This window comes from Staurois parvus, unplaced genomic scaffold (assembly GCF_062004578.1).
Source record: "Staurois parvus isolate SC_StPar_1 unplaced genomic scaffold, SC_StPar_1.0 ptg000102l, whole genome shotgun sequence".
NCBI lineage: Eukaryota > Metazoa > Chordata > Amphibia > Anura > Ranidae > Staurois > Staurois parvus.
Window position 1 is genome coordinate 5,400,258 of NW_028317898.1, and position 27,338 is coordinate 5,427,595.

At 41.6% G+C, this 27,338-nt stretch overlaps 1 protein-coding gene across 3 annotated transcripts in view; it reads right to left on the reverse strand.

Moving 5' to 3' along the window:
- Positions 1 to 1,307: 1,307 nt before the first annotated feature.
- The window catches only part of LOC149467760 (alpha-1,4-N-acetylglucosaminyltransferase-like), a 145,432-nt gene continuing 119,401 nt past the window's right edge, over positions 1,308 to 27,338 (reverse strand). For all 3 annotated transcript variants that reach the window (XM_089671249.1, XM_089671251.1, XM_089671248.1), the window contains exons 2-3: positions 13,787 to 14,280; positions 1,308 to 9,549 (exon numbers count right to left, since the gene is read on the reverse strand). In XM_089671249.1, coding sequence (XP_089527375.1) covers positions 8,962 to 9,549; positions 13,787 to 14,257 — 1,059 coding nt within the window. In that variant the 5' untranslated portion in view covers positions 14,258 to 14,280 and the 3' untranslated portion in view covers positions 1,308 to 8,961. The remainder of the gene's footprint in view (positions 9,550 to 13,786; positions 14,281 to 27,338) is intronic.

Here is a 27,338-nt window from a genome sequence, read left to right on the forward strand (position 1 = left end):
AACTCTTCTGGGAAGGCTGTCCGCAAGGTTTAGGAGTGTGTCTATGGGAATGTTTGACCATTCTTCTAGAAGTACATTTGTGAGGTCAGGCACTGATGTCAGACGAGAAGGCCTGGCTCGCAGTCTCCACTCTAATTCATCCCAAAGGTGTTATATCGGGTTGAGGTGCACGCCAGTCAGGTTCCTTCACCCCAAACTCGCTGATCCATGTCTTTATGGACCTTGCTGTGTGCACTGGTGCGTAGTCATGTTGGAACAGGAAGGGGCCATCCCCAAACTGTTCCCACAAAGTTAGGGGCATGAAATTGTCCAAAATGTCTTGTATGCTGACGCCTTAAGAGTTCCCTTCACTGGAACTAATGGGCAAAGCCCAACCCCTGAAAAACAACCCCTCACCATAATACTCTCTCCACCAAACTTTACACTTAGCACAAGGCAGTCAGGCAAGTATCATTCCCCTGGCAATCACCAAACCCAGACACGTCCATCAGATTGCCAGACAGAGAAGGGTGATTCGTCACTCTACAGAACATGTCTCCACTGCTTTAGAGTCCAGTAGCAGTGTGCTTTATACCGCTGCATCCGAAGCACTTGGTGATGTAAGGATTGGATGCAGCTGCTCGGCCATGGAAACCCATTCCATAAAGCTCTCTACACACTGCTGGTATGCTTGTCTGAAGGTCACATGAAGTTTGGAGGTCTTTAGCTATTGACTCTGCAGACAGTTGGTGACTTCTGTGCACTGTGCACTTCAGCATGCGCTGACCCCGCTCTGTCATTTTATGTGACCTACCACTTTGTGGCTGAGTTGCTGATGTTCCCAGTTGCTTCCACTTTGTTATAATACCACTAACAGTTGACCGTTGAATATTTAGTAGCAAGGAAATTTCACGGATGGACTTATTGCACAGGTGGCAACCTATCACGGTACCACGCTTAAATTCTCTGAGCTGAGAGCGACCCATTCTTTCACAAATGTTTGTAGAAGAAGTCTGCATGCCTAGGTGCTTGATTTTATATACCTGTGGCCATGTAGGTGATTGACACCTGAATCCAATGATTTGGAGGGGTGTCCTAATACTTTTGGCAATATAGTGTATCTATCCTAGCACTATTTCACACAATATCATCCCATTTTTAACAAATACATTCAATTCTACTGGAGGCAATATACATTTACGACTTTGGTAAAATCATATTTTACAACAGATTGTACAGTTTGATTTTGTGTCTTTGTGTGGCTGCTATTGGCTGACATTGAGTTCTGTTAAGCATTAGGTGCAGATAATGTTAAAGCATGTAAACAGTTTCCATTGTTATACTATATTTTTTTATTTCTGTATAACATATGCCTTACTCAGGATTTTGCCTTTCGGCCTTCCATTCGCTCAAGTATGCTGTGGCAACCAGCACACTGGGCAGCATCCTATTATATCCAACATATCTAATTTAGTGTACTTTAAGGTTTATCATTTTAAAATTTCAACTGAAATCATGAATGTGAAGAGAACCTCTGTATAACCAATAAGAGCCCATCAGATATGAATTTGCTAGAGCAATAAATTAATTTCTGTTTCTTACAGGTTGCTGCATATCAACATTGCTTTGCACTGCCTTATGCTGGCTGCATGCTAAATTTGAATTAAAGTCTTTCAATAAAATCTCTAGGATTTAGAGTTGTTTGGAAAAGAGTCATGCATAGTTTCTTATGACAAAAAATGTTTCCCCCAGCTAATATCCATCTTTTCTTTTCTGTGTACACTGCATGTCGAGATTAGCGCTGGATGCACATGTGGAGAAGTTGTTTAATCAGTGGCTGTTTAGTGCAGTGTTTCCAAAATGGGGTGCCTCAAGACTGTCCATAATTTTAAAAGAGCACCCCATTTTACAATGTGAAAAACTATTCTAATAGCTTTATATAACACAGCAACATCCACACATGTAGGATACCCAACATTAGAGGTGATTTATTCTTCCAAAGCGAATATACATTTTCACACTGGTGCTGACTAGTATTCCAGTGTTTCTCTTCTCCCTCAGTTTTTCTACATCACTGAGCTCATGTGACCCCAGCACTAATGGAGAGGGGCAGGGTAGGGTCAAACAAGGATGATGTGCAGGCAGCTGACATCCTCCTTATCAACTGATGTCATTGATTGTCGGGATTCTGGCAGCTAGAAGGTCGTAATGGTGCACAATGAAAACCTGTGGCTTTGTGTAATTAAAAGGCAGGCTTGTTCCACCCGCTGGCTTGTATACAGGTTTTGAGCATTTTTTAGATATTTTGCCAAGGCACCCCTGAGGAAACCTCAAGGCACCCTGGTTGAGAAAGGCTGGTCTAGTGGGCAAAAAAGGGGTGTCACGGGTCCAGAAGAAAGGATGTTGGCTGGAGTTGTGACAGGAGCCTTGAGAATAGCACAGTTGAAAGTGTTCCATAATGTACAATATTACAAATAACCTGTGCTATTTTATGTAATCTACAATGTGCTGTGCAGGTGAAATGGAACTCCAACCAAAATATATTTCCATTTTTGAAAGCAATGATTTGCAGGATTTGCAGGACCTCCAAGTTGTCCCAGCTCTGGACTCTGGGAGGAGATCTCCCATTCCCTCTGTATAGTTGTGAGCCTGTAAATTACTAAACTGTAATTTTACCTACTTTACTGAATTCTCCAAATGGTTTAATCTTTTCAAAAATGTTTCATCATAATGGTAAAAAGATGGCTTTTTAGTTTGGATTTGATGAGATTTGCATTCTGCACTTTGTCCATTAGATGGCACCAAGATACCTAAGGTATGCTGCTTATTGGTATAGCTCTAAATTCTTTGAAAGGTGAATATGCTTTCTTTTAGGGAATCTATCAGTTAAGGTACATCAAGGCTTCTGAAAAAGCTAGTAGTGTCTTAAATTACTCTTACTTTAATGATTCAATGACCCAGAGAAAGCTTGCATCTGACATTCTTTCCAATTGCCATAATCTGCATGTTTGTTCTGGGAAAGAGGCTCCAAAGATACTAAAGCCTGGGGTCAGCATAACAGCCAAGCAAGTAGTATTTCATAAGGCAATCAGCAATGGCAGCCTACATATTTCACTCCTGACCGATTTACTCATTATAGATTATACCAAAGCTTTAGTGAATGTTTACATATGGTCACGCGGCTAGCAAAGATTACCTATATGAACCCATACCTATGAGGTATTATGCTCTAGTGCTTTTAGTACTGGTTGTATTGAAATTGCATATATTGTTTAGGGCTCATTTACACCATGTCCTAGGAGCAGCATTGATCAACACGGGCTCAACGTATGGGCACATTGAAAAATTTTATGCACCTAGTTCACACATACATGTGCAATGGTGAAGATACTGAACCCTTCAGCAGAAATATCCCATATGTTTCTTCTGCAATAAAACCTTCTTGCCTACCTGTTTACAAACGTCTGAACAAGGTACGCTGAACTCTGCATGCAGGAGGGGAGAGATGTTCTTGTTAGTCTTGGGGGGGGGGGGTCTATAACTATGGGGGAGAGACTGTAACCAGTGCTCTAGGTATAAAATGTGGCTGCCAGTTGAACAGTGGAATGTGACTGGGTATTGATTCTAAGGGAAGTGCACTGGACATGTCTGACAGTTCTGTTTGCTGGAGGCATTCTATGACCTGCTAAATCATTAGTATGGAAGGGGATGATCAGTTCAAGTAGGCATTCCCACATTTTCTTGCTGTTGCCAGTTGTAGTATGAGCTAATTCGATATCAGTACCTACAGCAAATCCTGAAAACAGCTGGTATTGAAAATTGGGGACACTATAGACTGGAAGCTCTGTTAATACCAACATTCTATGGCACTCAGATCAAAAAGACAGGGGAAGAAGGGGTGGGGGTAAGAAAAGAACCAGGAAATTATAAAATACATATTCCATACAAAGCGAACATCAATTCATAGCTATCTCATGAATTCAACAGTGGTAAAAATAAATACACACAATGCTTAATGTGCAAAAACATGAAAGAGCAGCACAGACACCACCATATTGTAGTAATATAAGAATTCAGATTTTTTTTGGCAAAGATAAAAAATTGTGTTCAGAAACACCAGCACCACTGATGGCGCTGAAAGTAACAGCAAAGTCCCAAAGGCTGTAAAGGGCTGCCAAGCATCCACAGTGGGGTACAATAACAGCTCACTTGGCTCCGCCCACTTCCAGGTAAGACATTACGGGTATGGAATGTGTTTCAGGGAGAGTACCTCCTCTGCATTGCCCTATCCTGTTAGACTATGCTAAACCTTTTTTTGTAAACAAGGTCAAATCAGCCAGATGAAAAAGTAAAATGCAAAGCAAAAATCAATTATTCAAGATCAAAAAACTAGTAGCAGAGCAAAAATAAGAAATAAGAATGGCATGTTTAAGGGACCTTGGCCAACCCCCTAGCAGGAGGCTGGGTATTGTGACCAGGAGTGTGGAGCCTAGGAGAGGGCCCCAGGGAGGGGAGCCTACCTACAGGCTGGTTGCTGGACAGGAGGATCTCCACTGCCTAGAGTTTCCTGAGGAGGATATCCTGATCAGCAGGGAAGGAGCCAGCCCAGTGAAAGACCTGAAAGCAACTACCAACCCACCACACTGACAGGACAGGACAGTGTGAGTACTCTTACACTCCCTGGGCTAGATAAAGGGAGAGGGCGGGCAAATGCAATACCAAACTAGTCTTCACCTGCAAGCTCTTGGGACCCCCTTGCTCAGTTATACCTTCAGCGCAGCTGGGTGAACAGGGGGATTCATTTGGGATCTGAGAAGGTACACCAAGAGGAAAAAAAATGGACAGTGCTATATTCATTTTATTTTGCCATTCCTCCCTTTTTGTACATAGTTGCTAAGAAGTTTGTCCTCAAGTTCTACAGTTCCTTGGGCATCCCATATACCCCTATACTCCAACCAAGTTGTTAACCCCTAAAAAAAGAACAATGAAAAACCAGCCCAAAGACTGTTTTACTGACTCTGAAAGTGTGTTGCCTGACTGTGCAAAGCTTAGGGGGACCCAATCAAATCCAACGGCCCTTATTTAATGTATCTATGTTTGTAAGGAAAGTTGCATTTTGCATGAGAACTTTCCCCCGACTGTCGAAAATGATGTGAAGCTCTACTGGCATCTATTATCATATGACTGGATATTCTTTGCAAAATGAAACTTCACTACCATCTCTAAGCACTGGGGAAAATTCTCTAGTACAGTGAATGGCCTCTTTGCTTTTAGTAAATCAACCCCACTGTTTGTTATTATTAGGTTTTGGTTAAAACACTTTTCAGACTTTTTTTTTACCAACTGTGTCCCATTTTAGAGATTTGCCCTCACTTCTTGTGCAGTAGTTGCAAGGGAAAGAATCTGAGATGAGGAAATGGGGGAGATTTTCTAAAACTGGTGCACACAGATTCTAGTGCAGCTGTGCACAGTAACCAATCAACTTCTAACTTCAGCTTGGTCAATTAAGCTTTGACAATAAAACCTGGAAGCTGATTGGCTACTATACACAGCTGCATAAAATTCTGAGTGCACATATATCTCCCCCAAAATCTCTGCTAGGACAATTGTCACTGGGCCAAGTGTCCTCTCTATTCCTTTTCTGGTGGCAACTCAAAATTTGGGATTTTCAATTTCAGTACTGGTGACAGTGAATCACCAGGGCAAATTTAGAGGGTCATTCTTTCTAGTGGACAGAGGTTCAAAGCCCCCACTACTTTTATTTAAAACTAAAAAAACTTTATTTATTTAAAGTAAAACAAAACGTTTAGGCTTTAAATATATTTTAAATTAGTGGTCCCCAAACTCCGTGGACAAATGTGGTCCTTTGCATTTATCCAGTCTTTGGGGCACTATTACCCCCATGGAAACCAACAATAGGACACTATTCCTCCTACTGACATTATTGTTGAGGCATTATTCCTCCCACTGACACCATCAATGAGGCACTTATCCTCCACTGAAACCAATGGTAAAGCATAATTCTTCCTACTGACACCAAGCATGAATTAAATTCTTTCCACTAAAACCATTGATGGGGTGCAATTTCATCCACTGACACAAAAAAGGAGAAATATATACTGCTGGGGATTGCTAGGCCATTGTTTCGATCCCACTGACCACCAACACTGGGTAGGAGTATCACTGGCTTAGTAATTACCACAGCTAAAGGAAATCCTGAAAACACAAACTGTTGAAGGTTCCCAAGGAATGGAGTTGAAAAACATTGGTTTAGGTCATCTGACATTTGTAACACCAATTCCACCTCATTTTCTACTTTGAATGATTTTCTACTGGTGTGTAGACTGAATCATATGCACTAGATGCAGCATTACATGTATGAATTGGGTTCACAGAGGATCCATTGCTTTATACAGATAAAAAAGAATTTAAATAATTAAGCCATATGTATCCTTTGTGGCACAGTTCTCCTTTTTACACTCATGTGTCACGTTACAGGATAAGGCCTTGAGTACAGGATTATCTTTTAGTTTACAAAATAAACACTTACATTACTTTGCAAATCTAATGTTATTCATGTTAGCCTACTCAGCATTGCATCTGTGATCAACTGATTGGCAAAAAAAGAATGGCTTTGGCACTATATCAGGTCATCTGTTCAATGCAAAAAAAAGTGAGCAACTACAGAAACTGTAGCTGCTTACTTTTAAAAAACAGCCATTCACCTGTCCCACGATCCTGTGATGTCCTCCCCACAGCCCGTTTCACCAGCCATCTGGTGGTCCAGGTGCAGGCATCTTCAGTGTGGGCACCCGGCTGTGACAGCTTGCGTCTTCACAGCCGGGTGCCCACAGCGCTGCACTTCCTGAATGGTCCCATAGTCTTCTGGAACCTGTCATGTGTCTCAGAAGACTACGTGGAGGTGAGGAGGACAACTTCCGCTTCCCATCGCAGCGGAAGTGGGAGCAGGTACCTGTCAATTTCAGGTACACGCTGCCCCTCCACTTGTTCCCCAAAGGTGCCAATCCTTAATGGGGAGTGGGGGACTAGTCTTTAAAGTGGAACTTACCATTTTGGGTGGAACTCTGCTTTAAGTAAAACCTTAGTGGTTTTAGATAGGGTGGCAAATGGTTAGAACCTCAGATTTGTAATGCTCTCTGTAAGATCTTGGCTTGTGTGTTTGTGTGTCTGTAGTTCTAAAGTCATATTACTGCAGGCACAACCCCTCCAACTCAGCTGGCCCATCACAGTTTGAGTAACAGAGGTTCACCTACAGTCGGGGGATGCTTGAAAGGTCTCCATCTCTCTCCAGTGCCTTTTTTGAGTCACCACCTCAAACTCTCACAGCTAATGAGAGAAATCGGGACCAAACAGTCAAACGTGTGATCACTGCTAATAAAAAAAAGGTTATATTATATATTATATTATAAAAGTATTTACAGTTACTTATTATAATGTAGGCAAATTATTAAGGGAGTGTGAGTATAAGTAAATGTTAGTGACTTTACAAATACCCCAACAAGCCTCAAAGCCCTGCATTTGTTTTGAGCAGTGACGCACAAAACAGTGCATTCACAGCTGTGCATTGTGGTACACTAAAGGACAGGGACATTTATTCATATTGTATATGTGCACTAAGATGCCATTTAACATTGGGGTTGATGTATCATAATGCACATTCAACACATACTGTGCTGAGCATTCATTTTGTATAGATGTAACAAGAGCCTTACAGAGATTACCAGAACAGGAGCTGAGGGAAAATCTTCCAATGAGGACACTTGTTCCAGTGACTGTTGAAGATTATATTACCCTAACCTAATGCCAAGTACACATGATGAGTAAATCAGATGAAAGAAAAAACATTTTCAGAGCTATCGTCCGATAATCTGATCGTTAGTACACAGCTTTCGATAGCCAATCACGACAGTTCATGCAAAATTATCCAAAGGGACAAGCATGACATTTTTTCTCATAAGATAACAGAACGAACAATATTCATTTAATCAGTACAGTATTCATCCGTAAAAAATCGAGTGACTAAGACCGTGCATGCTCGGAAATGAATAAATACATTACAAAACAATACATTATATCATCGTGGGAAGATGTATTCTGTCTTACAAGAATTTTGGTAACTCTAGTAACCTACTTGTTTTCAATATGAGACTAGCATGCAAAAAAAAAAAAGGATTATTCATCTAATATTCTCATCGAATACACCAGGCCTAACCCTCGCTGTAGGACAGAAGAAAAAGTGGAAATCTCTGTGTAGACTAGACAACAATAACAGTCTGACAGAATTTTCTCACTCTATCCAAAAACTAAAGTCCAACTTCAAAGTTATTTTAGTAATACATTTGTAAAATGATAATGACCAGGAGGGTGTTTGGGAAGAAATATGATAAAACCAATTCTTATTATCCAGAACTGGCAGTGAAAATACTTTACAGATCATTTCTACTTCTTCCCTGCTGGTGAGTATTATCTCTCATCTTTTTTAAATTGTAAATGTTTCCAATGTTTGCCATGTTCAGGAGGAGTCATTGGACAACTGAATGATTGCATTGTAATGATTGTACTTATAGAAACACAGTCTTATGCAGGGCACCCTTCCTAAACCCCTACTCACCTTGCTAGTGTTCTCTTTCTGCTCCTACTTCCATTGCAGTTTAAGACAACATTCAGTGCATGTGATCTCTTTCCCTATGAGAGTGCTTGAATCAGCTGATTGCTAGGCCCCAGCGGTGTTACATCACCAATGGAGTGACCTACCGTAACTATTACTCTTAGTGCCTGACCCTAGGGGACATTAGGGATTTTAGTGTTGGCTGCAACAGAAGGTAGGAAACAGATGAATAGGGGTGCACGGAGTTCCTTTTACCCACTGTCCTTAACATCTTTTTAGTGGTGGCAGCAACAAGGCACTTTATCATTTTCTTTGTGTACTCCGAAATACTCAATGTTGAGCGAAGTTCTCATTTAAAGATAAATTCTTTCATTTCTCAGAACTGCTCCATATGTGAAAGGGCAGTATTTTTTATAGAGGTGTTCCACTAATGTATTACTTCCAGGAACCATAGTTAGACCAAGTTTGTTTTTAAAGTTCCATAGATGTAGGCCATACGAGTCACTGAAAGTTGGCACATGTTCATAAACTTCAAAAAAATTTTCCCAGGATGTATATAAAATTGGGTAGAAACAATGGGGATGAAAGTAGAATACATTTTTACATACAGTATCTACCAAAAATGTAAATACTATCTCTCCACACAACTTTTTTATGACACGTGAGAACACTCCTGGTCCTTGATGTCCCCATTTCCATCCTTTGTATTCCACTACAAAGTTTTCCATAAACTCCCAGGTCATGTTATGAAAGGGGGGCAGCCCAAAAACACTACTGCTGGTAACTCCGGAAGATTCAGCTGCTACAAAATGATCCTTAGGTATTGGGCGAATGGAGATGACATCAGTATCCATATAAATTCCACCGTGTTTCCACATCATAGCAAACCTGCTGGCATCAGAAATTACATGGGTCCAGTACTTTTCTTTTTTGGGGTTTACCTGGAAATATATTGAAAAACACATAGAAAAGCAGTAATAAGTATCGAATGCTAAAAGTTTTCATTTAACCCTGTAAAAAGAAATGATAAACCAATGGAAACAATTTATAAAGCATGCCTGGTTCTTTTCCATACAAGAGAAGAATTTCAATTGGATATATTATATTTTCAAGCTTTTTTTCCCACACAGGCCTCAGTTTGTATGACAGCAGTGTGTACAACAAGTTTTGCAAAGCATCTGTAAAGCTTTTTGGCAAGCTTCAAACATTTTAGTTGGAGCCTTTAAAAAAAACATCAGTTTTATATGGTTATGTTTGGGACAGTGCCTGCAATGGGTATATGCCACCTTATGTGTCTTTTTTTGCTACACTTCTGCCAGAAGCAGCATACTGATGAGCTCATCTCTTTGTCACTATGCTCTTATTGGCTCCATGTTTTGCTTCTCCATCTTCCATTCTGGGCTTTGTTGTACAGGAGATTGCAAGAGGCTTATACCAAAGGCAAATTCAAGTATTTCCACTACTTGCATTTAAAAATATACATTTGCTGATGCATTAAAGTGGTCCTAAAGGCTTAGTTATCTTTTCTTTAAAATAACAAACATTGTTCACTTATCTGCTCTGTGCAGTAGTTTTGCACAGATCAGCCCTGATCCTCCTCTTCTTGGGTCCCCCATTGGTGCTTCTATCCCTTTCCTCTTGCCGAGCGCCCCCAGAGCAAGCTTCTTGCTCTGGGAGCACTCAAGCATACTTGCTCCCGAGCCACCTCTTTGTCTATGGCTCTTGTTGGGTCCCCCATTCGTGCTTCTATCCCTTTCCTCTTGCCGAGTGCCCCCAAAGCAAGCTTCTTGTTCTGGGGGCACTCAAGCATACTCGCTCCTGAGCTGCCTCTTTGTGTCTAGGGGACACACAGAGCATGGCTTATTCCCAACCCCTGCTCCCTCCTCACTGACTGCGATTGACAGCAGTGGAAGCCATTGCTGTGTCTCAGCCAATAAGGAGAGAGAGCCCCAGGAGAGCTGAAGCTGGATCGATATGGGGTTCAGATAAGTATTATGAACAGCTACCAGTAAAAAAAAGCAGTGTTATTATATTTTGAGGTTTCTATTAAAAAACAAATTTATTTCCTACTTCTAAGACATGAAATGACAACTATATACTGTAGACTACAGCCCTCGTCTCACAATAGGCTTTTTATGTAACTACAGAAATGTATAAATATAATAATGAATAAAGATAAATGTAGAAATGCACACTACAATATCATGGCCCAATCTCTTAGCTGTAGTGCCCCCTGAGTTAGGCTGCTAGGCACATTTAATTGTTGGCTTCTGCTGTAATCACAGGACCAGTGATTGTTTGGTTTGCTCTGCTCAGGGCTTCACAAACTGAAAGTTTGATTTCTTTCCCTGCCTTTAGAACACGTTTCTAGAGCTTAGGGTGGGAGAATTCAAATGTCCAGCCTGAATACTCAGCAGGGCCTAGCCAATACTTGGGGAGTGTGGCCAGATGGGGGCTAGGTTGCTGGTAAAGAGTCTAGAGACCTGAGGACATTTTTTCCCCCTGTGGGGAGGGTTCAGTGAGCTGACAGGAGAGGGGCTGCCTGCCTCTGGAGCCCTATGGACTGAATACTGGACTACTTTCAAAGAACAAAAGGTATACTGCTCAGGCAAACAATCCAGATCGATCCACAACAGGTGCAGGCTCTGGCTCACCACCACACACGATGCACTAGGAGGAAGGGTCAGCCGCACACCAGAGGATAGATGAATATAGTGTGTATTTATTGATCCGTAGGACACACAAAACACCAGGACTTAAATACAGGACTTGTTAACGCGTCAAACACGATCTTGTGCTTAATCAAGATCGTGTTTAACGCGTTAACAAGTCCTGTATTTCCTATTACTGGACTACTTTCCAAGAGGCTTCCCCTATGGACTGTCTATGTACTAGGATCCAGTGAGTGAGTGAGATCCCCAGCAGTGATCTATGGACTCTTTCAATCTACCTACACTAGTAACACAACTGTCTTTTACAAGCAATATATTTCATTTTGGAGAATCCTGCACCACCCGAAATCCTCTCCAAAGTTTTTACCAGCAAATAAACTTCCAAAAAACAACCCATGGACTGATCAATGAGCTGGAGTGAATGGACTGTTGTTGCTGTGTGTGTGGCTGTCTCTATGATTGGGAAAGATGCTGTATAAATCTACTGCAGGGGGTGGCGCTACATAAACCTCCAAACAACTTTGGCCTTTAAAACTGAACTCTGGTCAGGTATAAAAAATACACAAAAAATGTATCCTGGTATTCATAAATAAATAGGGATGAACTCTGGGTTTAGGTCAAGGATGGTTGCAAGACAAACCTATAACAACCTATTACCAATAATGAACTTGCTGGCATTTGAACTTAGGTCAGGTGGCTTGGAATTTTTTGATGGTGGGGGGAGAGGAGGATTTTTGTATGTTAGGGCAGGGGAAGATGGGGCAGGCTGTATTAGGAGTTCAGAGAAATGACTAATTTGCAGCCATGATGAGGAAAAGGAAAAGGCTCATTAGCATGCCAAAAACATGGCTGCTATATGCCCTTGTATGCAGTATATGTTTTATGCAGGGCTTTTTTTTCAGGGGGGAAGCAGTTCCGGCACCTCCAGTACTGAATATATATAATGGCCACGGGTGACGGAGTGTGCTGCAGGGTCTATTGTTGCTCGCTGCTGAAGGGTCCATTGATGGCTGTGGGGAGATCTGTTGTTGCTGTCGGGTGTTATGTTGTTGCTGGGGGCTGGTATTTTGTTCTGGGTGGTCCATTATTACTGAGGGATCGATTGTTGCTGCAGAGAATCTATCGGGGGGGGGGGCTGTTGCTGTCAGGAGGCGGGGGGGCGTTGTTGCCACTATAGGGACTCTGAGAATTACAGCTATTCAAGTTAAAGACAACTCCTCCAGCTCCCTTTTTGCACCTGTACCTCAGTTTAACCACCCGGGGATTCCTGAGCATGCACAGAAGAACCACAAAAGGAACAAGTTTTCGCTGGATCAGTAAATCCTCACAAATACTCCTTTCAGCATATCCAGACCACACTGGAGTGGATGATTGCAGGGCCTTACTGGAATGTAATCTTTGGGCACTGAGCTCTGCATTGTGGAGCTTTATAGACCTTTGTATACTGTGTCAGTTAGCTGTGAGCACTTTTCAGGTCTAGAGTTGTGGCATAGCCTGTGGTGTGACCCTGACTCTGAAAACTGATTGAACCTGACCGTAAGCATGCTCCCTGTACGCTCCCATCGTCCTAGCCGGTGGGGATCGGTGAGGTCACGTTGCATAGTTGCGATCGGGAGCTTTCCGTTCATGGGACCACTGTGATGGCCAATCACAGCGGTCACAGTACCTGAATACACACCTCCATGGTTAAGAGTAGGCTGTGTGGGCTGAGCAGAGGAAGATACTCTTTTATGAGAACATTTAGACACCATTATTATCAATCAAATTATTATTCAAGCTTATGGTCCTCAGAAACAGGTTATATGTGAAAGCATACTCTACTAGATAATTGAGTGCTTATTGGACTGTTTGGCATTAGGCAACTGTTTACTAGGTTTGCAAGACTGCTACCATGTCCTCTGTTTTTACATTATCTTCTCTTGTTCAGGGCACATCCATCTTCTGCCAGTTTGGGGTGCAATGCCCTTCAAGCAGTTCCTTGAGCTGCAGCCAGTCTGTTTTTTTTCTGTTGTTTTTAAGTGGACCTGTTAATGTTGTGCTTTCTGTGTTGCTTTTCCCTCAGTTTGACTGTTTTTGACACCCCAAATGTCTCTGAATTCTGTGTCCCTCAATGAACATGAAAAAAGCTAATAGGATTTTTTTGTTCAGCTTAAAATCATTTTCTTTGGAGTTCATTAAGGGACCCCTCTGTGTTTATGATCTCAAAACTGAGGCATGCTGGGAGTAGGAGTCAGTGGTCAGTGTCCAAATCGTCCCATAGGTAGCAGTATGACCCAAATGTATCTGAATCTTGTGTCCTGAACTCCAAAAAAAGCTTTTGCAGCGAGTTTAAAAATCCTATTTTATTTTCTACTTTGAATTCACCAAAAAGCTACCTTGCCAGCCACATTCTGAAGTCTCATGGCCGTTGATAGTTATACTATGTACATCTTTATTTCTACACTATTTGGTATGGGATGGTTTCTCCAACCCAGTCAGATACATATTCCCCCCTAAGTACACTCACCTTTTTATACCAAGTCATAAGTGGTGTATACATGAAAAGCTCCTCCATTTTCAATGGAAAGAAGTAGATATTATCAAAAGGTAAAAGAGTTGGAAAGTGTTTGCGAATTCTCTGCTCATCTTCCTCTGTCATGATATCCTCCAGTCCTTTCATAAAGAAGACAACTGGTCTGTTAGGGTAGACTCGGGCTGCTGATTCAATAGCACATAAGACCAGGGATGGTGGTTCCATTCTTTCTGTGGTCTCCACAAATAAGATTCCATTTCCTTTGCTTAGAATGGTATATGCTGTTATAGGTTTAGAGGTTACATTTTTCAGTCTGTGAGATTGCCTGTCAATGGAAATGGATGCTGAAACATCTGAAGTAAGTTTGTTTGTGACCTGTTGATTTTTTGGTCTAAAACATATTATTGCAAGAAGAACTATAACCGTTATTATTATCACCTTGACGTTCCTTAACTTTATCCACATGATTGCAGAGTCTCATATCTAATCTACAAAAAAAATAAAATGTGTTATTGAGAAACATGGAAATGTGACTGCAGCAAAAGATCTAGTGGTCCATCAAGTCTGCTCATTTTTCTTATACATATTTTTAAACTTTTTTTCATCTGAGCATAGATCTATGTTTAAAGTACCGACTCCATATTGATTCCTATACTAATACAACCAAGATTTGTCATGTGATCATTTTTTTTTACTTGTACTAACATTTATAATTTTAAGACAAGCTTTTGGGATGGTCCCTTCTTCTCAGTCCAAGCATCACTGTTACACTACGTTTTAGCAAAATGCTAATTAGAACAATCTCTAAAAAAAAAAACACACACATACAAACACAAAATACCAACATATACACAGCAATGGCAATTAAATTAGAATAGCCATTAAGGTGAGGAAATGAGTAAATAAGATCAAAACGAGTTATCATCCTTGAATATTCCATTTTTTGTTTTTTATTCATTGAAGAGTAAAACATATTAAGCAATAAATTAATTTTTTAAATAATTTATTCACATTCTGTCCATATGTTGAAAATAATATAAATATAGTGCTAACATTTACTAATACAATATACAGTATATAGCTTCTGTTGTATTCTGTTAAGAACATGGTCCTCCAGGTCTGCAAAAAATAAGGTGGCGTATTGGGGTTCCACTTTACTTCCCATAGCATTATCCATACACTAAAGATACATGTCATTATCGAAAATGTTGTGTGTTGGAATTAAGTCAATAAGCTGTATAACATCTTCAGCACTGTATTGACAAACTGCAAACTCAATATTCAGGAAACCCACGGTCCAATTCAACTATCTCATCTTGTTTCCACACACCAAACAAGCCATCATACACAGCCAAGCCACTAGATACCACCAAATATGCCCAGAAGCAGACATTTTAGAATACTAGCAGAATCCTTCCATAAGGAGGTACAAGAACAAAATCACCAGCACTAAAAACCACTGCCTTAAAAATTCAAAGAAAAAAACCCCACAAATAAACGTGTACATCTAGTAATCACATACAATCCAGCACTAGAGGGGATAAGACAGATAATCAAAGCATTGCAACCCATGAAAACAATGCTGGCCTTCAGACAACTGACTTCAGACAGAAATTAATCAGCAGGAAACTTCATTTTGATTACAGGGACACAAACAATAAAACAAGTCTAGCAGCATAAAACATTGCAAGCAGTGCAGATAAATAAACTAGTCAAAAGCGTCCTACACAAAAAGGAACTCTCGGTATTACAGGATTGTACAGCTATACCACTCGCAATATTGTGCGCCTCAATTCAATGCACAAAAAGCAACCAAAGATTTTTTTGGGTGAAACAGGACATTTTTCACAACCAAGACGCTGTGTGGAAGAAAAGAGTGCTTTGGTTCTTTAAGTGGAGTAGAGCGCCCGGTGTCCAATAAAATGTCTCACTTGATGATTTTTATAGTTGTTTATTAAAAGATAAAAAAGGTATACAAGTGGAGCCAACGAGTTTCGGGGGAATTGCCTCTCCCTTCTTCAGGGCTAGTATGTAGAGAGAAAGATACATGGTAATCCATAGCCAGTCTATAGAATTTGTACAAAGTGCAAAGCAAAAATCTGTGCTGTTATATAGTGCCGTCATCTGTACTATATTTCTAGATATTTTAAATAGTACAAGATTAAAAACTATAAATAAAAAACAAAAATGTAAAAAGATATAAAAATATATCTCCATTTAAAGAGTAAAAGATAAGTCATCAGTAATAATCAATAAATAGTATGTGTATTCTAAATAATGAGATGACCAAGCCAGCTGAACATTATTAAAAAAAAAACATATACACACACACTATATATGTGTTTTGTTTTTTTTTTAATAATGTTCAGCTGATTTGGTCATCTCATTATTTAGTATACACATTCTAATTATTGATTATCAGTGATGATTTTTACTCTTTACATGGAAATGCACACAAACACACAATCACCCAGTTCGTACGGGGGCAGCAGCGTTCTGACAGAAAAATGCTTGGCCTGCCTAAATGCATGTTAATACTAGGTGCATTTAGCACTAGAGCGTTAATTAATTTCAATGGCCAATTAAATGAATTAATGCCCAAGTGTGTAATGCCTGTAAATGTGCCTAAGGAACATGTTAAAAATGTCCTATGTGCAGGAGGCCTTAATCTCTTCATTATTTAAATTTATTTAAATGTGACTTTACAATCACTTTAACTGCTTTCCTGCTGCCCTATAGCAGAAATACTGCTACCAGGCGGTAGGGCTGCACAAAATCATACACACACAGATATATATATATATATATATACATACACACACACATATACCTGATTTAGCATTTTCCTACCCACTCAGCCATTGGCAGCCTCAGCTGTCGATCACCGGGTCCTGCCAAGTATAACTGACGGAGGAGAGACCTGTATGTAAACAATACAGATCTCTCCCCTGTCAGCTCCTGCACATTGCTTTGTATTGCATAGCAGTGCAATACAAATCAGTATGCTGACACAGTGAAAGACACACACAGCACACAGTAAAACAGCACACAGTTAAACCTTTGATGGTCCCAGATGTTAACCCCTTCCTGCCCAGTGTCATTAGTACAGTGTCAGTGCTTTTTATTAGCACTGATCACTGTATTGGTGTCACTGGGGATGTCAGTGACAGTCAGTTCCCCCCAGTGTCAGAATGCCCACCGCAGTCCCGCTATAAGTCGCTGATCGCCACCATTACTAGTATATAAATATAAAACATTCTAGTATATATACCGCCATTTGTAGACGTTATAACTTTCATGTAAACCAATTAATTTACACGTATTGGGATTTTTTTTAGCAAAGACATGTAGCAGAATACATTTTGGTCTAAATTTATGCCAAAATTAGATTTTTTTACTGGACATGTTTAATAGAAAGAAGTCAAAAATATTGTTTCTCAAAACTGTAGGTCTTTTTTTTTATAGCGCAAAAAATAAAAAACACAGAGGCGATCAAATACCACTGAAAGAAAGCTCTAGTGAAGGGAAAAAAGGACATAAACTTAATTTGGGTGCAGCACTGCATGATCACGCAATTGTCAGTTAAATTAACACAGCACTGTATTGCGCAAAATGACCTGGTCAGGAAGGGAGGTAAATCATGTGGAGGGCAACTGATTAAAATGTGACTTTACAATCACTTTAATTATGTTGTGTGTGTTTGTTTTATTTTTTTCTCCTTTTCTTGAGAGATTATTCTACTTTACATTTTAGTAAAATTTTCTGTATCAGTACTGCTTGCAGTGAGAACAAGGGAACAGCAAAATATTGTGTCCTGCAAATGTAAATGTAAATGCAAATGTAAATGTTAGTGCAAAGAAAAAAAAATATTACAAACTGTACTCAGTTGTTTTTGTTGCATATGCACTAATATGGCTACAGTCACCACAAGTTATGGTATACCAACAAAAAATGCAAATCATGGAAAGCTAAGTACCAAGCAAACAGCTACACAGTTGAAATCCAACTCAGTAGCACTTGCCAATAATGCTAAGGAGAGGCAGTGGACACAGACTCTGCAAGAAGACATATTAATAAAATATGAATAAAGACAGACAACACAGACCTGCAAATGTGCATACTTGCATGACTTTTAACTTGTATTGCTTTTGGCTATGTCACCCTGGCAGTTTTGTGGCAGTGATACTTTTTTCTTGATAAGGGAATCATAAATGTTTTCTATAGAATCTTTAACTCACAAATTTTCCATTCATTTGATTTGTAGATATTTAGTCACTTGACTTTGTTCTAAACTAGGTACAGTTCCACTTTAAAATAATGATTAATATGTAAAATCCCTTTTGAATTTTTAAATATATTATAACTATTTGTTGATGCTTCTTTTTGATTCACATAGAATGGTTGTTGTGGTTTCCTATCCTCATGAAGTGGATCTTGCAGTGAAATGCATGGTTGAAGCAGTCTGTCTCTCCCAGCATTCATCAACCAAAGAAGTGTATTTATAATATTTTATGATATAGTGAATAGGTAGGACTCTATTATGACAGGAATATGTACACAAACAAAAGGTGCTGCACATTATGCTAAGGGTTATTTTTTAATTGGTGTTTAGTTTTACATTATAATGAAGTATAACTTTCTTACAGTGTTCAGTTCCCAGTGGGACAAAGTACTGGCCACTAGGGTTGGGCTTCATGTTCGAGTTGAACACACAAACGAATGGCTGTCTGACAGGTCACAGGGCATGTGGCCTGGTATGACTCAGGAGGGGGGGCACTCGCTCATCCCCCCCCCTTTCCTGACCGGTTAGGCTGCATGCTCGGATAAGGGTCTTGTATGGATTTGGGGGGTATCCCCCATGCCATTTTTTTTCCTAATTTTAGCGTGGGGGTTCTGCTCAAAATTCATACCAGACCCGAAAAGGCTTGGTATGTATAGGGGGGACCCAACGCTGTTTTTTGTTCTCATTTTTCACTACTGGGCACAAGTTCATAACTCAGTGACATTGAGGGCAGGGCGGTGTGCTACAGATTCTACAGATGTTGCAGGTAATCCAGGTTATATCTTCTTTCCACGGAAGTTATTATCTTTTTTTCAGGAAAACTATCCTATACTGTATATTTGCATCTCTCTTTGTTTCACTGCCTATATTTAGAAAAGGAACCAATATAAAAGTTATAGGGAAAGAGCCCTGAAGGGAGACACAGACGTATAACTGAGTATGGGACTGAAGATGTAGCCAGCTTCAAACATGGCAGAATTTATACAGTAAGCTTCCATTGAAGCATTCTAAGTAAACCTAAAATGTCATATTCCTGATATGTGCCTGCTGTACCATGTACTTGTATGACAAACTATCCTATTCTCTTTGTATTGCTCTTTTTGAGTGAAATCCCTGGTCTTCTTGCTTCTAACCAGTAAATTACATTAACCATTTACAGCTTTCCTGCTTTTTTTTTAAAGATACCAGCAAACTCAGGATGGACTCTTCCTCACACTCCCTTCTATGCAGACTACTGCTGAGAGAAGGGTTGGCGTTTCATTCACTCAACGCTGCCAAGCCACTGCGTCCTGATCTGTAGTAGCTAGGGAGGAAGGCCCTGCCTACACGTCAGCTATCACATTAACCACTTGCCTACTGGGCACTTTTCAGCTTTCAGTGCTGTTGTACTTTGAATAACAATTGTGCGGTCATGCAACATTGTACCCATATGAAATTGTTATCTTTTTTCACACAATTCGAGATTTCTTTTGGTGGTATATAATCGCCACTGGGTGTTTTATTTTTTGCACTATAAACAAAAAAAGAGCAAACAAATTTGAAAAAAAAAGTTTTTCTTTGTTTCTATTATACAATTTTGCAAACAGGTAATTTTACTCCTTCACTGATGTGTGTTGATGAGGCTGCACAGATAGGCAGCACTGATGAGGTGGCACGGATAGGAAGCACTAATGGGGATTGATAGGCTTCACTGATGAGGCAGCACTGGTGGGCATTGATGAGGAGGCACTGATGATGCCGCACTGATATGCAGCAATGTTTGGCACTGATGGGCACTGACTGACAGCACTGACGGGCGGGACTGATAATCAGTGCGGGTGTTCTCTGTGACATTTGCTGGTTATCTGCAGTGCATTCCTCACACTGTGACAGCGTGAGGAAAGTGCTGCTGATAATCTGCAACTGTATTTACTTTGTGATCTGCTGTGTCATTGGACACAGCTGATCACGTGGTAAAAGGCACTGTGAATGGCCTTTTACCATGTCATGTGATCAGCTGTGTCTTTAGGACACAGCGATCACTGACAGCGCAGGGTGCGCGCCACGTTCTGGGAGGACCTCATATGGCGCCCTCCCAGAACTGGACAGTCATTTGGCTATATGTAAATTGGTTAATGTGATTAATTATGAAGACAGAGGGGGCTCAAGAGGAGGAGTTGCCTATCAAGCACTCAGACAAACAAAATAAACAAACAGTGAACTGATACATTAATCACTTGACCTCCAGAAGTTTTTACCCACTTCATGACCAGGACTTTTGTTTGCTATTCAGCACTGCACTACTTTAACTGGCAATTGCTCCATTATGCTACATTGTACCCAAACACGTTTTTTTCCCACGCAAATAGATATTTCTTTTGATGGTGTTTAATCATCACTGGTAGAGATGAGCGAATCGAAGTATCCGAAGTGGAATTCGAGTCGAATATCGGAAAAATTTCGATTCGTGCCGAATCCGAAAAACAGCCTAATTCGGACGCGCGAATCGAAATTTTTCCGAAAATGGCGGCTGACATGTGCGGCGACGGAGCGGGGATGTCGGGGAAGGCGCGCAGACAAGGCGCGCTGCCCCATAATGCATTCCTCAACGACATGTGATCGCATCAGCCAATCAGCAGCCAGCCAGCCAGCACTGTGTAATGGTCGAGGTATATATAGCGGCCATTTTGGAAATCTTCATTTGCCTGCAGTCATTGAACAGAGGCAGACCGCTCTGTACTAGGGACAGGGACAGAGTTAGGGCCACAGAAACGAGAATTGGGGACAGAGAGAAGTTACTTAGGGACAGAGAACCATTACTCAGGGACACAGTCTTGTTAATGAGGGCCACAGAATCGTTATTTAGGGACAAAGAAACGCTAGTTAGGGCCACAGAATTCATACTCAGGGACAGACAGAATTTTCACTCAGTGCCAGAGAATTGTTACTTAGGGCCACAGAAACGTTATTAGGGCCACAGAATTTTTACTCAGGGACAGACAGAATTGTTACTGAGTGCCAGAGAATTGTTACTCAGGGACAGACAGAATTGTTACTGAGTGCCAGAGAATTCTTACTCAGGGCCACAGAATTCATTCTCAGGGACAGACAGAATTGTTACTCAGGGACAGACAGAATTGTTACTGAGTGCCAGAGAATTGTTACTCAGGGACAGACAGAATTGTTACTGAGTGCCAGAGAATTGTTACTCAGGGACAGACAGAATTGTTACTGAGTGCCAGAGAATTGTTACTCAGGGACAGACAGAATTGTTACTGAGTGCCAGAGAATTGTTACTCGCACAGACACAAAATTGTTATTGCACAGACACAGAATTGTTACTCGCACAGACAGAATTGTTACTCAGGGCCACAGAATTCATACTCAGGGACAGACAGAATTGTTACTGAGTGCCAGAGAATTGTTACTCAGGGACAGACAGAATTGTTACTGAGTGCCAGAGAATTGTTACTCAGGGACAGACAGAATTGTTACTGAGTGCCAGAGAATTGTTACTCAGGGACAGACAGAATTGTTACTGAGTGCCAGAGAATTCTTACTCAGGGCCACAGAATTCATTCTCAGGGACAGACAGAATTGTTACTCAGGGACAGACAGAATTGTTACTGAGTGCCAGAGAATTGTTACTCAGGGACAGACAGAATTGTTACTGAGTGCCAGAGAATTGTTACTCAGGGACAGACAGAATTGTTACAGAGTGCCAGAGAATTGTTACTCGCACAGACACAAAATTGTTATTGCACAGACACAGAATTGTTACTCGCACAGACAGAATTGTTACTCAGGGCCACAGAATTCATACTCAGGGACAGACAGAATTGTTACTGAGTGCCAGAGAATTGTTACTCAGGGACAGACAGAATTGTTACTGAGTGCCAGAGAATTGTTACTCAGGGACAGACAGAATTGTTACTGAGTGCCAGAGAATTGTTACTCAGGGACAGACAGAATTGTTACTGAGTGCCAGAGAATTGTTACTCAGGGACAGACAGAATTGTTACTGAGTGCCAGAGAATTGTTACTCGCACAGACACAAAATTGTTACTTGCACAGACACAGAATTGTTACTCGCACAGACACAGAATTGTTACTCAGGGCCACAGAATTCATACTCAGGGACAGACAGAATTGTTACTGAGTGCCAGAGAATTGTTACTCAGGGACAGACAGAATTGTTACTGAGTGCCAGAGAATTGTTACTCAGGGACAGACAGAATTGTTACTGAGTGCCAGAGAATTGTTACTCGCACAGACACAAAATTGTTACTTGCACAGACACAGAATTGTTACTCGCACAGACACAGAATTATTACTCAGGGCCACAGAATTCATACTCAGGGACAGACAGAATTGTTACTGAGTGCCAGAGAATTGTTACTCAGGGACAGACAGAATTGTTACTGAGTGCCAGAGAATTGTTACTCAGGGACAGACAGAATTGTTACTGAGTGCCAGAGAATTGTTACTCGCACAGACACAAAATTGTTACTTGCACAGACACAGAATTGTTACTCGCACAGACACAGAATTGTTACTGAGTGCCAGAGAATTGTTACTCAGGGACAGACAGAATTGTTACTGAGTGCCAGAGAATTGTTACTCAGGGACAGACAGAATTGTTACTGAGTGCCAGAGAATTGTTACTCAGGGACAGACAGAATTGTTACTGAGTGCCAGAGAATTGTTACTCGCACAGACACAAAATTGTTACTTGCACAGACACAGAATTGTTACTCGCACAGACACAGAATTGTTACTCAGGGCCACAGAATTCATACTCAGGGACAGACAGAATTGTTACTGAGTGCCAGAGAATTGTTACTCAGGGACAGACAGAATTGTTACTGAGTGCCAGAGAATTGTTACTCGCACAGACACAAAATTGTTACTTGCACAGACACAGAATTGTTACTCGCACAGACACAGAATTGTTACTGAGTGCCAGAGAATTGTTACTCAGGGACAGACAGAATTGTTACTGAGTGCCAGAGAATTGTTACTCAGGGACAGACAGAATTGTTACTGAGTGCCAGAGAATTGTTACTCAGGGACAGACAGAATTGTTACTGAGTGCCAGAGAATTGTTACTCGCACAGACACAAAATTGTTACTTGCACAGACACAGAATTGTTACTCGCACAGACACAGAATTGTTACTCAGGGCCACAGAATTCATACTCAGGGACAGACAGAATTGTTACTGAGTGCCAGAGAATTGTTACTCAGGGACAGACAGAATTGTTACTGAGTGCCAGAGAATTGTTACTCAGGGACAGACAGAATTGTTACTGAGTGCCAGAGAATTGTTACTCGCACAGACACAAAATTGTTACTTGCACAGACACAGAATTGTTACTCGCACAGACACAGAATTGTTACTCAGGGCCACAGAATTCATACTCAGGGACAGACAGAATTGTTACTGAGTGCCAGAGAATTGTTACTTAGGGACAGACAGAATTGTTACTGAGTGCCAGAGAATTGTTACTCAGGGACAGACAGAATTGTTACTGAGTGCCAGAGAATTGTTACTCGCACAGACACAAAATTGTTACTTGCACAGACACAGAATTGTTACTCGCACAGACACAGAATTGTTACTCAGGGCCACAGAATTCATACTCAGGGACAGACAGAATTGTTACTGAGTGCCAGAGAATTGTTACTCAGGGACAGACAGAATTGTTACTGAGTGCCAGAGAATTGTTACTCGCACAGACACAAAATTGTTACTTGCACAGACACAGAATTGTTACTCGCACAGACACAGAATTGTTACTCGCACAGACACAGAATTGTTACTCAGGGCCACAGAATTCATACTCAGGGACAGACAGAATTGTTACTGAGTGCCAGAGAATTGTTACTCAGGGACAGACAGAATTGTTACTGAGTGCCAGAGAATTGTTACTCAGGGACAGACAGAATTGTTACTGAGTGCCAGAGAATTGTTACTCAGGGACAGACAGAATTGTTACTGAGTGCCAGAGAATTGTTACTCGCACAGACACAAAATTGTTATTGCACAGACACAGAATTGTTACTCGCACAGACAGAATTGTTACTCAGGGCCACAGAATTCATACTCAGGGACAGACAGAATTGTTACTGAGTGCCAGAGAATTGTTACTCAGGGACAGACAGAATTGTTACTGAGTGCCAGAGAATTGTTACTCAGGGACAGACAGAATTGTTACTGAGTGCCAGAGAATTGTTACTCAGGGACAGACAGAATTGTTACTGAGTGCCAGAGAATTCTTACTCAGGGCCACAGAATTCATTCTCAGGGACAGACAGAATTGTTACTCAGGGACAGACAGAATTGTTACTGAGTGCCAGAGAATTGTTACTCAGGGACAGACAGAATTGTTACTGAGTGCCAGAGAATTGTTACTCAGGGACAGACAGAATTGTTACAGAGTGCCAGAGAATTGTTACTCGCACAGACACAAAATTGTTATTGCACAGACACAGAATTGTTACTCGCACAGACAGAATTGTTACTCAGGGCCACAGAATTCATACTCAGGGACAGACAGAATTGTTACTGAGTGCCAGAGAATTGTTACTCAGGGACAGACAGAATTGTTACTGAGTGCCAGAGAATTGTTACTCAGGGACAGACAGAATTGTTACTGAGTGCCAGAGAATTGTTACTCAGGGACAGACAGAATTGTTACTGAGTGCCAGAGAATTGTTACTCGCACAGACACAAAATTGTTACTTGCACAGACACAGAATTGTTACTCGCACAGACACAGAATTGTTACTCAGGGCCACAGAATTCATACTCAGGGACAGACAGAATTGTTACTGAGTGCCAGAGAATTGTTACTCAGGGACAGACAGAATTGTTACTGAGTGCCAGAGAATTGTTACTCAGGGACAGACAGAATTGTTACTGAGTGCCAGAGAATTGTTACTCGCACAGACACAAAATTGTTACTTGCACAGACACAGAATTGTTACTCGCACAGACACAGAATTATTACTCAGGGCCACAGAATTCATACTCAGGGACAGACAGAATTGTTACTGAGTGCCAGAGAATTGTTACTCAGGGACAGACAGAATTGTTACTGAGTGCCAGAGAATTGTTACTCAGGGACAGACAGAATTGTTACTGAGTGCCAGAGAATTGTTACTCGCACAGACACAAAATTGTTACTTGCACAGACACAGAATTGTTACTCGCACAGACACAGAATTGTTACTGAGTGCCAGAGAATTGTTACTCAGGGACAGACAGAATTGTTACTGAGTGCCAGAGAATTGTTACTCAGGGACAGACAGAATTGTTACTGAGTGCCAGAGAATTGTTACTCAGGGACAGACAGAATTGTTACTGAGTGCCAGAGAATTGTTACTCGCACAGACACAAAATTGTTACTTGCACAGACACAGAATTGTTACTCGCACAGACACAGAATTGTTACTCAGGGCCACAGAATTCATACTCAGGGACAGACAGAATTGTTACTGAGTGCCAGAGAATTGTTACTCAGGGACAGACAGAATTGTTACTGAGTGCCAGAGAATTGTTACTCAGGGACAGACAGAATTGTTACTGAGTGCCAGAGAATTGTTACTCGCACAGACACAAAATTGTTACTTGCACAGACACAGAATTGTTACTCGCACAGACACAGAATTGTTACTCAGGGCCACAGAATTCATACTCAGGGACAGACAGAATTGTTACTGAGTGCCAGAGAATTGTTACTTAGGGACAGACAGAATTGTTACTGAGTGCCAGAGAATTGTTACTCAGGGACAGACAGAATTGTTACTGAGTGCCAGAGAATTGTTACTCGCACAGACACAAAATTGTTACTTGCACAGACACAGAATTGTTACTCGCACAGACACAGAATTGTTACTCAGGGCCACAGAATTCATACTCAGGGACAGACAGAATTGTTACTGAGTGCCAGAGAATTGTTACTCAGGGACAGACAGAATTGTTACTGAGTGCCAGAGAATTGTTACTCAGGGACAGACAGAATTGTTACTGAGTGCCAGAGAATTGTTACTCGCACAGACACAAAATTGTTACTTGCACAGACACAGAATTGTTACTCGCACAGACACAGAATTGTTACTCGCACAGACACAGAATTGTTACTCAGGGCCACAGAATTCATACTCAGGGACAGACAGAATTGTTACTGAGTGCCAGAGAATTGTTACTCAGGGACACCTAATCGTTGAATTAAATAGTATGTCAGACAACATGCAGAGGAGTGGCAGAGGAGGCAATGTTTTAGGAGCGAGCAGACGTGGCAGCAGAGGAAGGGGTCGAGGCAGCAGTATTCGCAGCCAGAGGCCAGTGCTCCCGGTGTCATCCAGCGGTCGTGTCTCCACCGACAACCCTGCCGTCATTGATTGGTTGGCTCGGTCGTCTTCCTCTTCCCAGGTCACCTCTGACACCTACAGCCAACGGTCGGTGGGTACGTCAGACACAACCGTTAGTTGGCATGGCCCGGGAGCAAGCCCACTGAAATCACGTGTCCTCTACCTGCCCCTGTCCTTTGCTGTTCCCTCACCAAGCGAAGTATCGCATGCTGTGGGCTCAGCCCCACTGTACAGTGAGGAAGAGCTAACAGAGGGCGGTCAGGAACGGGGGGAGACATCGGCCTTTTCAGCAGCCAAGCGAACAAGTACTGGCGAGGAGAGTGGCTCGGTAGCCGGTCTAGAGACAGGTCTGTCTCCTGACCCAGACGCAGCCGAGGGGGCTAGTAGTGAGGCGGAGACCCTACTTGATGATGAGGAGGTTGATCGCACTTGGCAGCCTCGTCGTCATCAGGCAATTTCTTCCGCATCATCAGGAGAAGAGGGTGGCAGCTTGGCAGCGAGCAAAACAGTCGGTGGGTTGCCCAGGAGACAGCAGCAGGGTCGCATCAGTGTCAGTGGAGCCAAACGTCCACGGAGTAGAGCACCAGCTCCACTGCAGCCTACCACCACGGCCAGTAGTGGTGCCGGTGCGCACGGAGGAAGTAGCAGTCAGCCAGTGAAGAGTAGCGGGGGCAAAGTTTCCTACTCGGTGGTGTGGCAATTTTTCCTCAAGCCGCCCGAGGAAGTAAACGTAGCCGTATGTCGACTATGTGGCCAGAAATGCAAGCGTGGCCAGGGGGCCCATGTTGGGACTACAGCGTTGCGTCAGCATATGCAGCGTCACCATTCGGTGGCCTGGGAAAACCGTGATAAACATACGGCGGTTCTGCCTGCCCCAGCCCCCGCTCCATCACCCGCTCCGTTACTTGC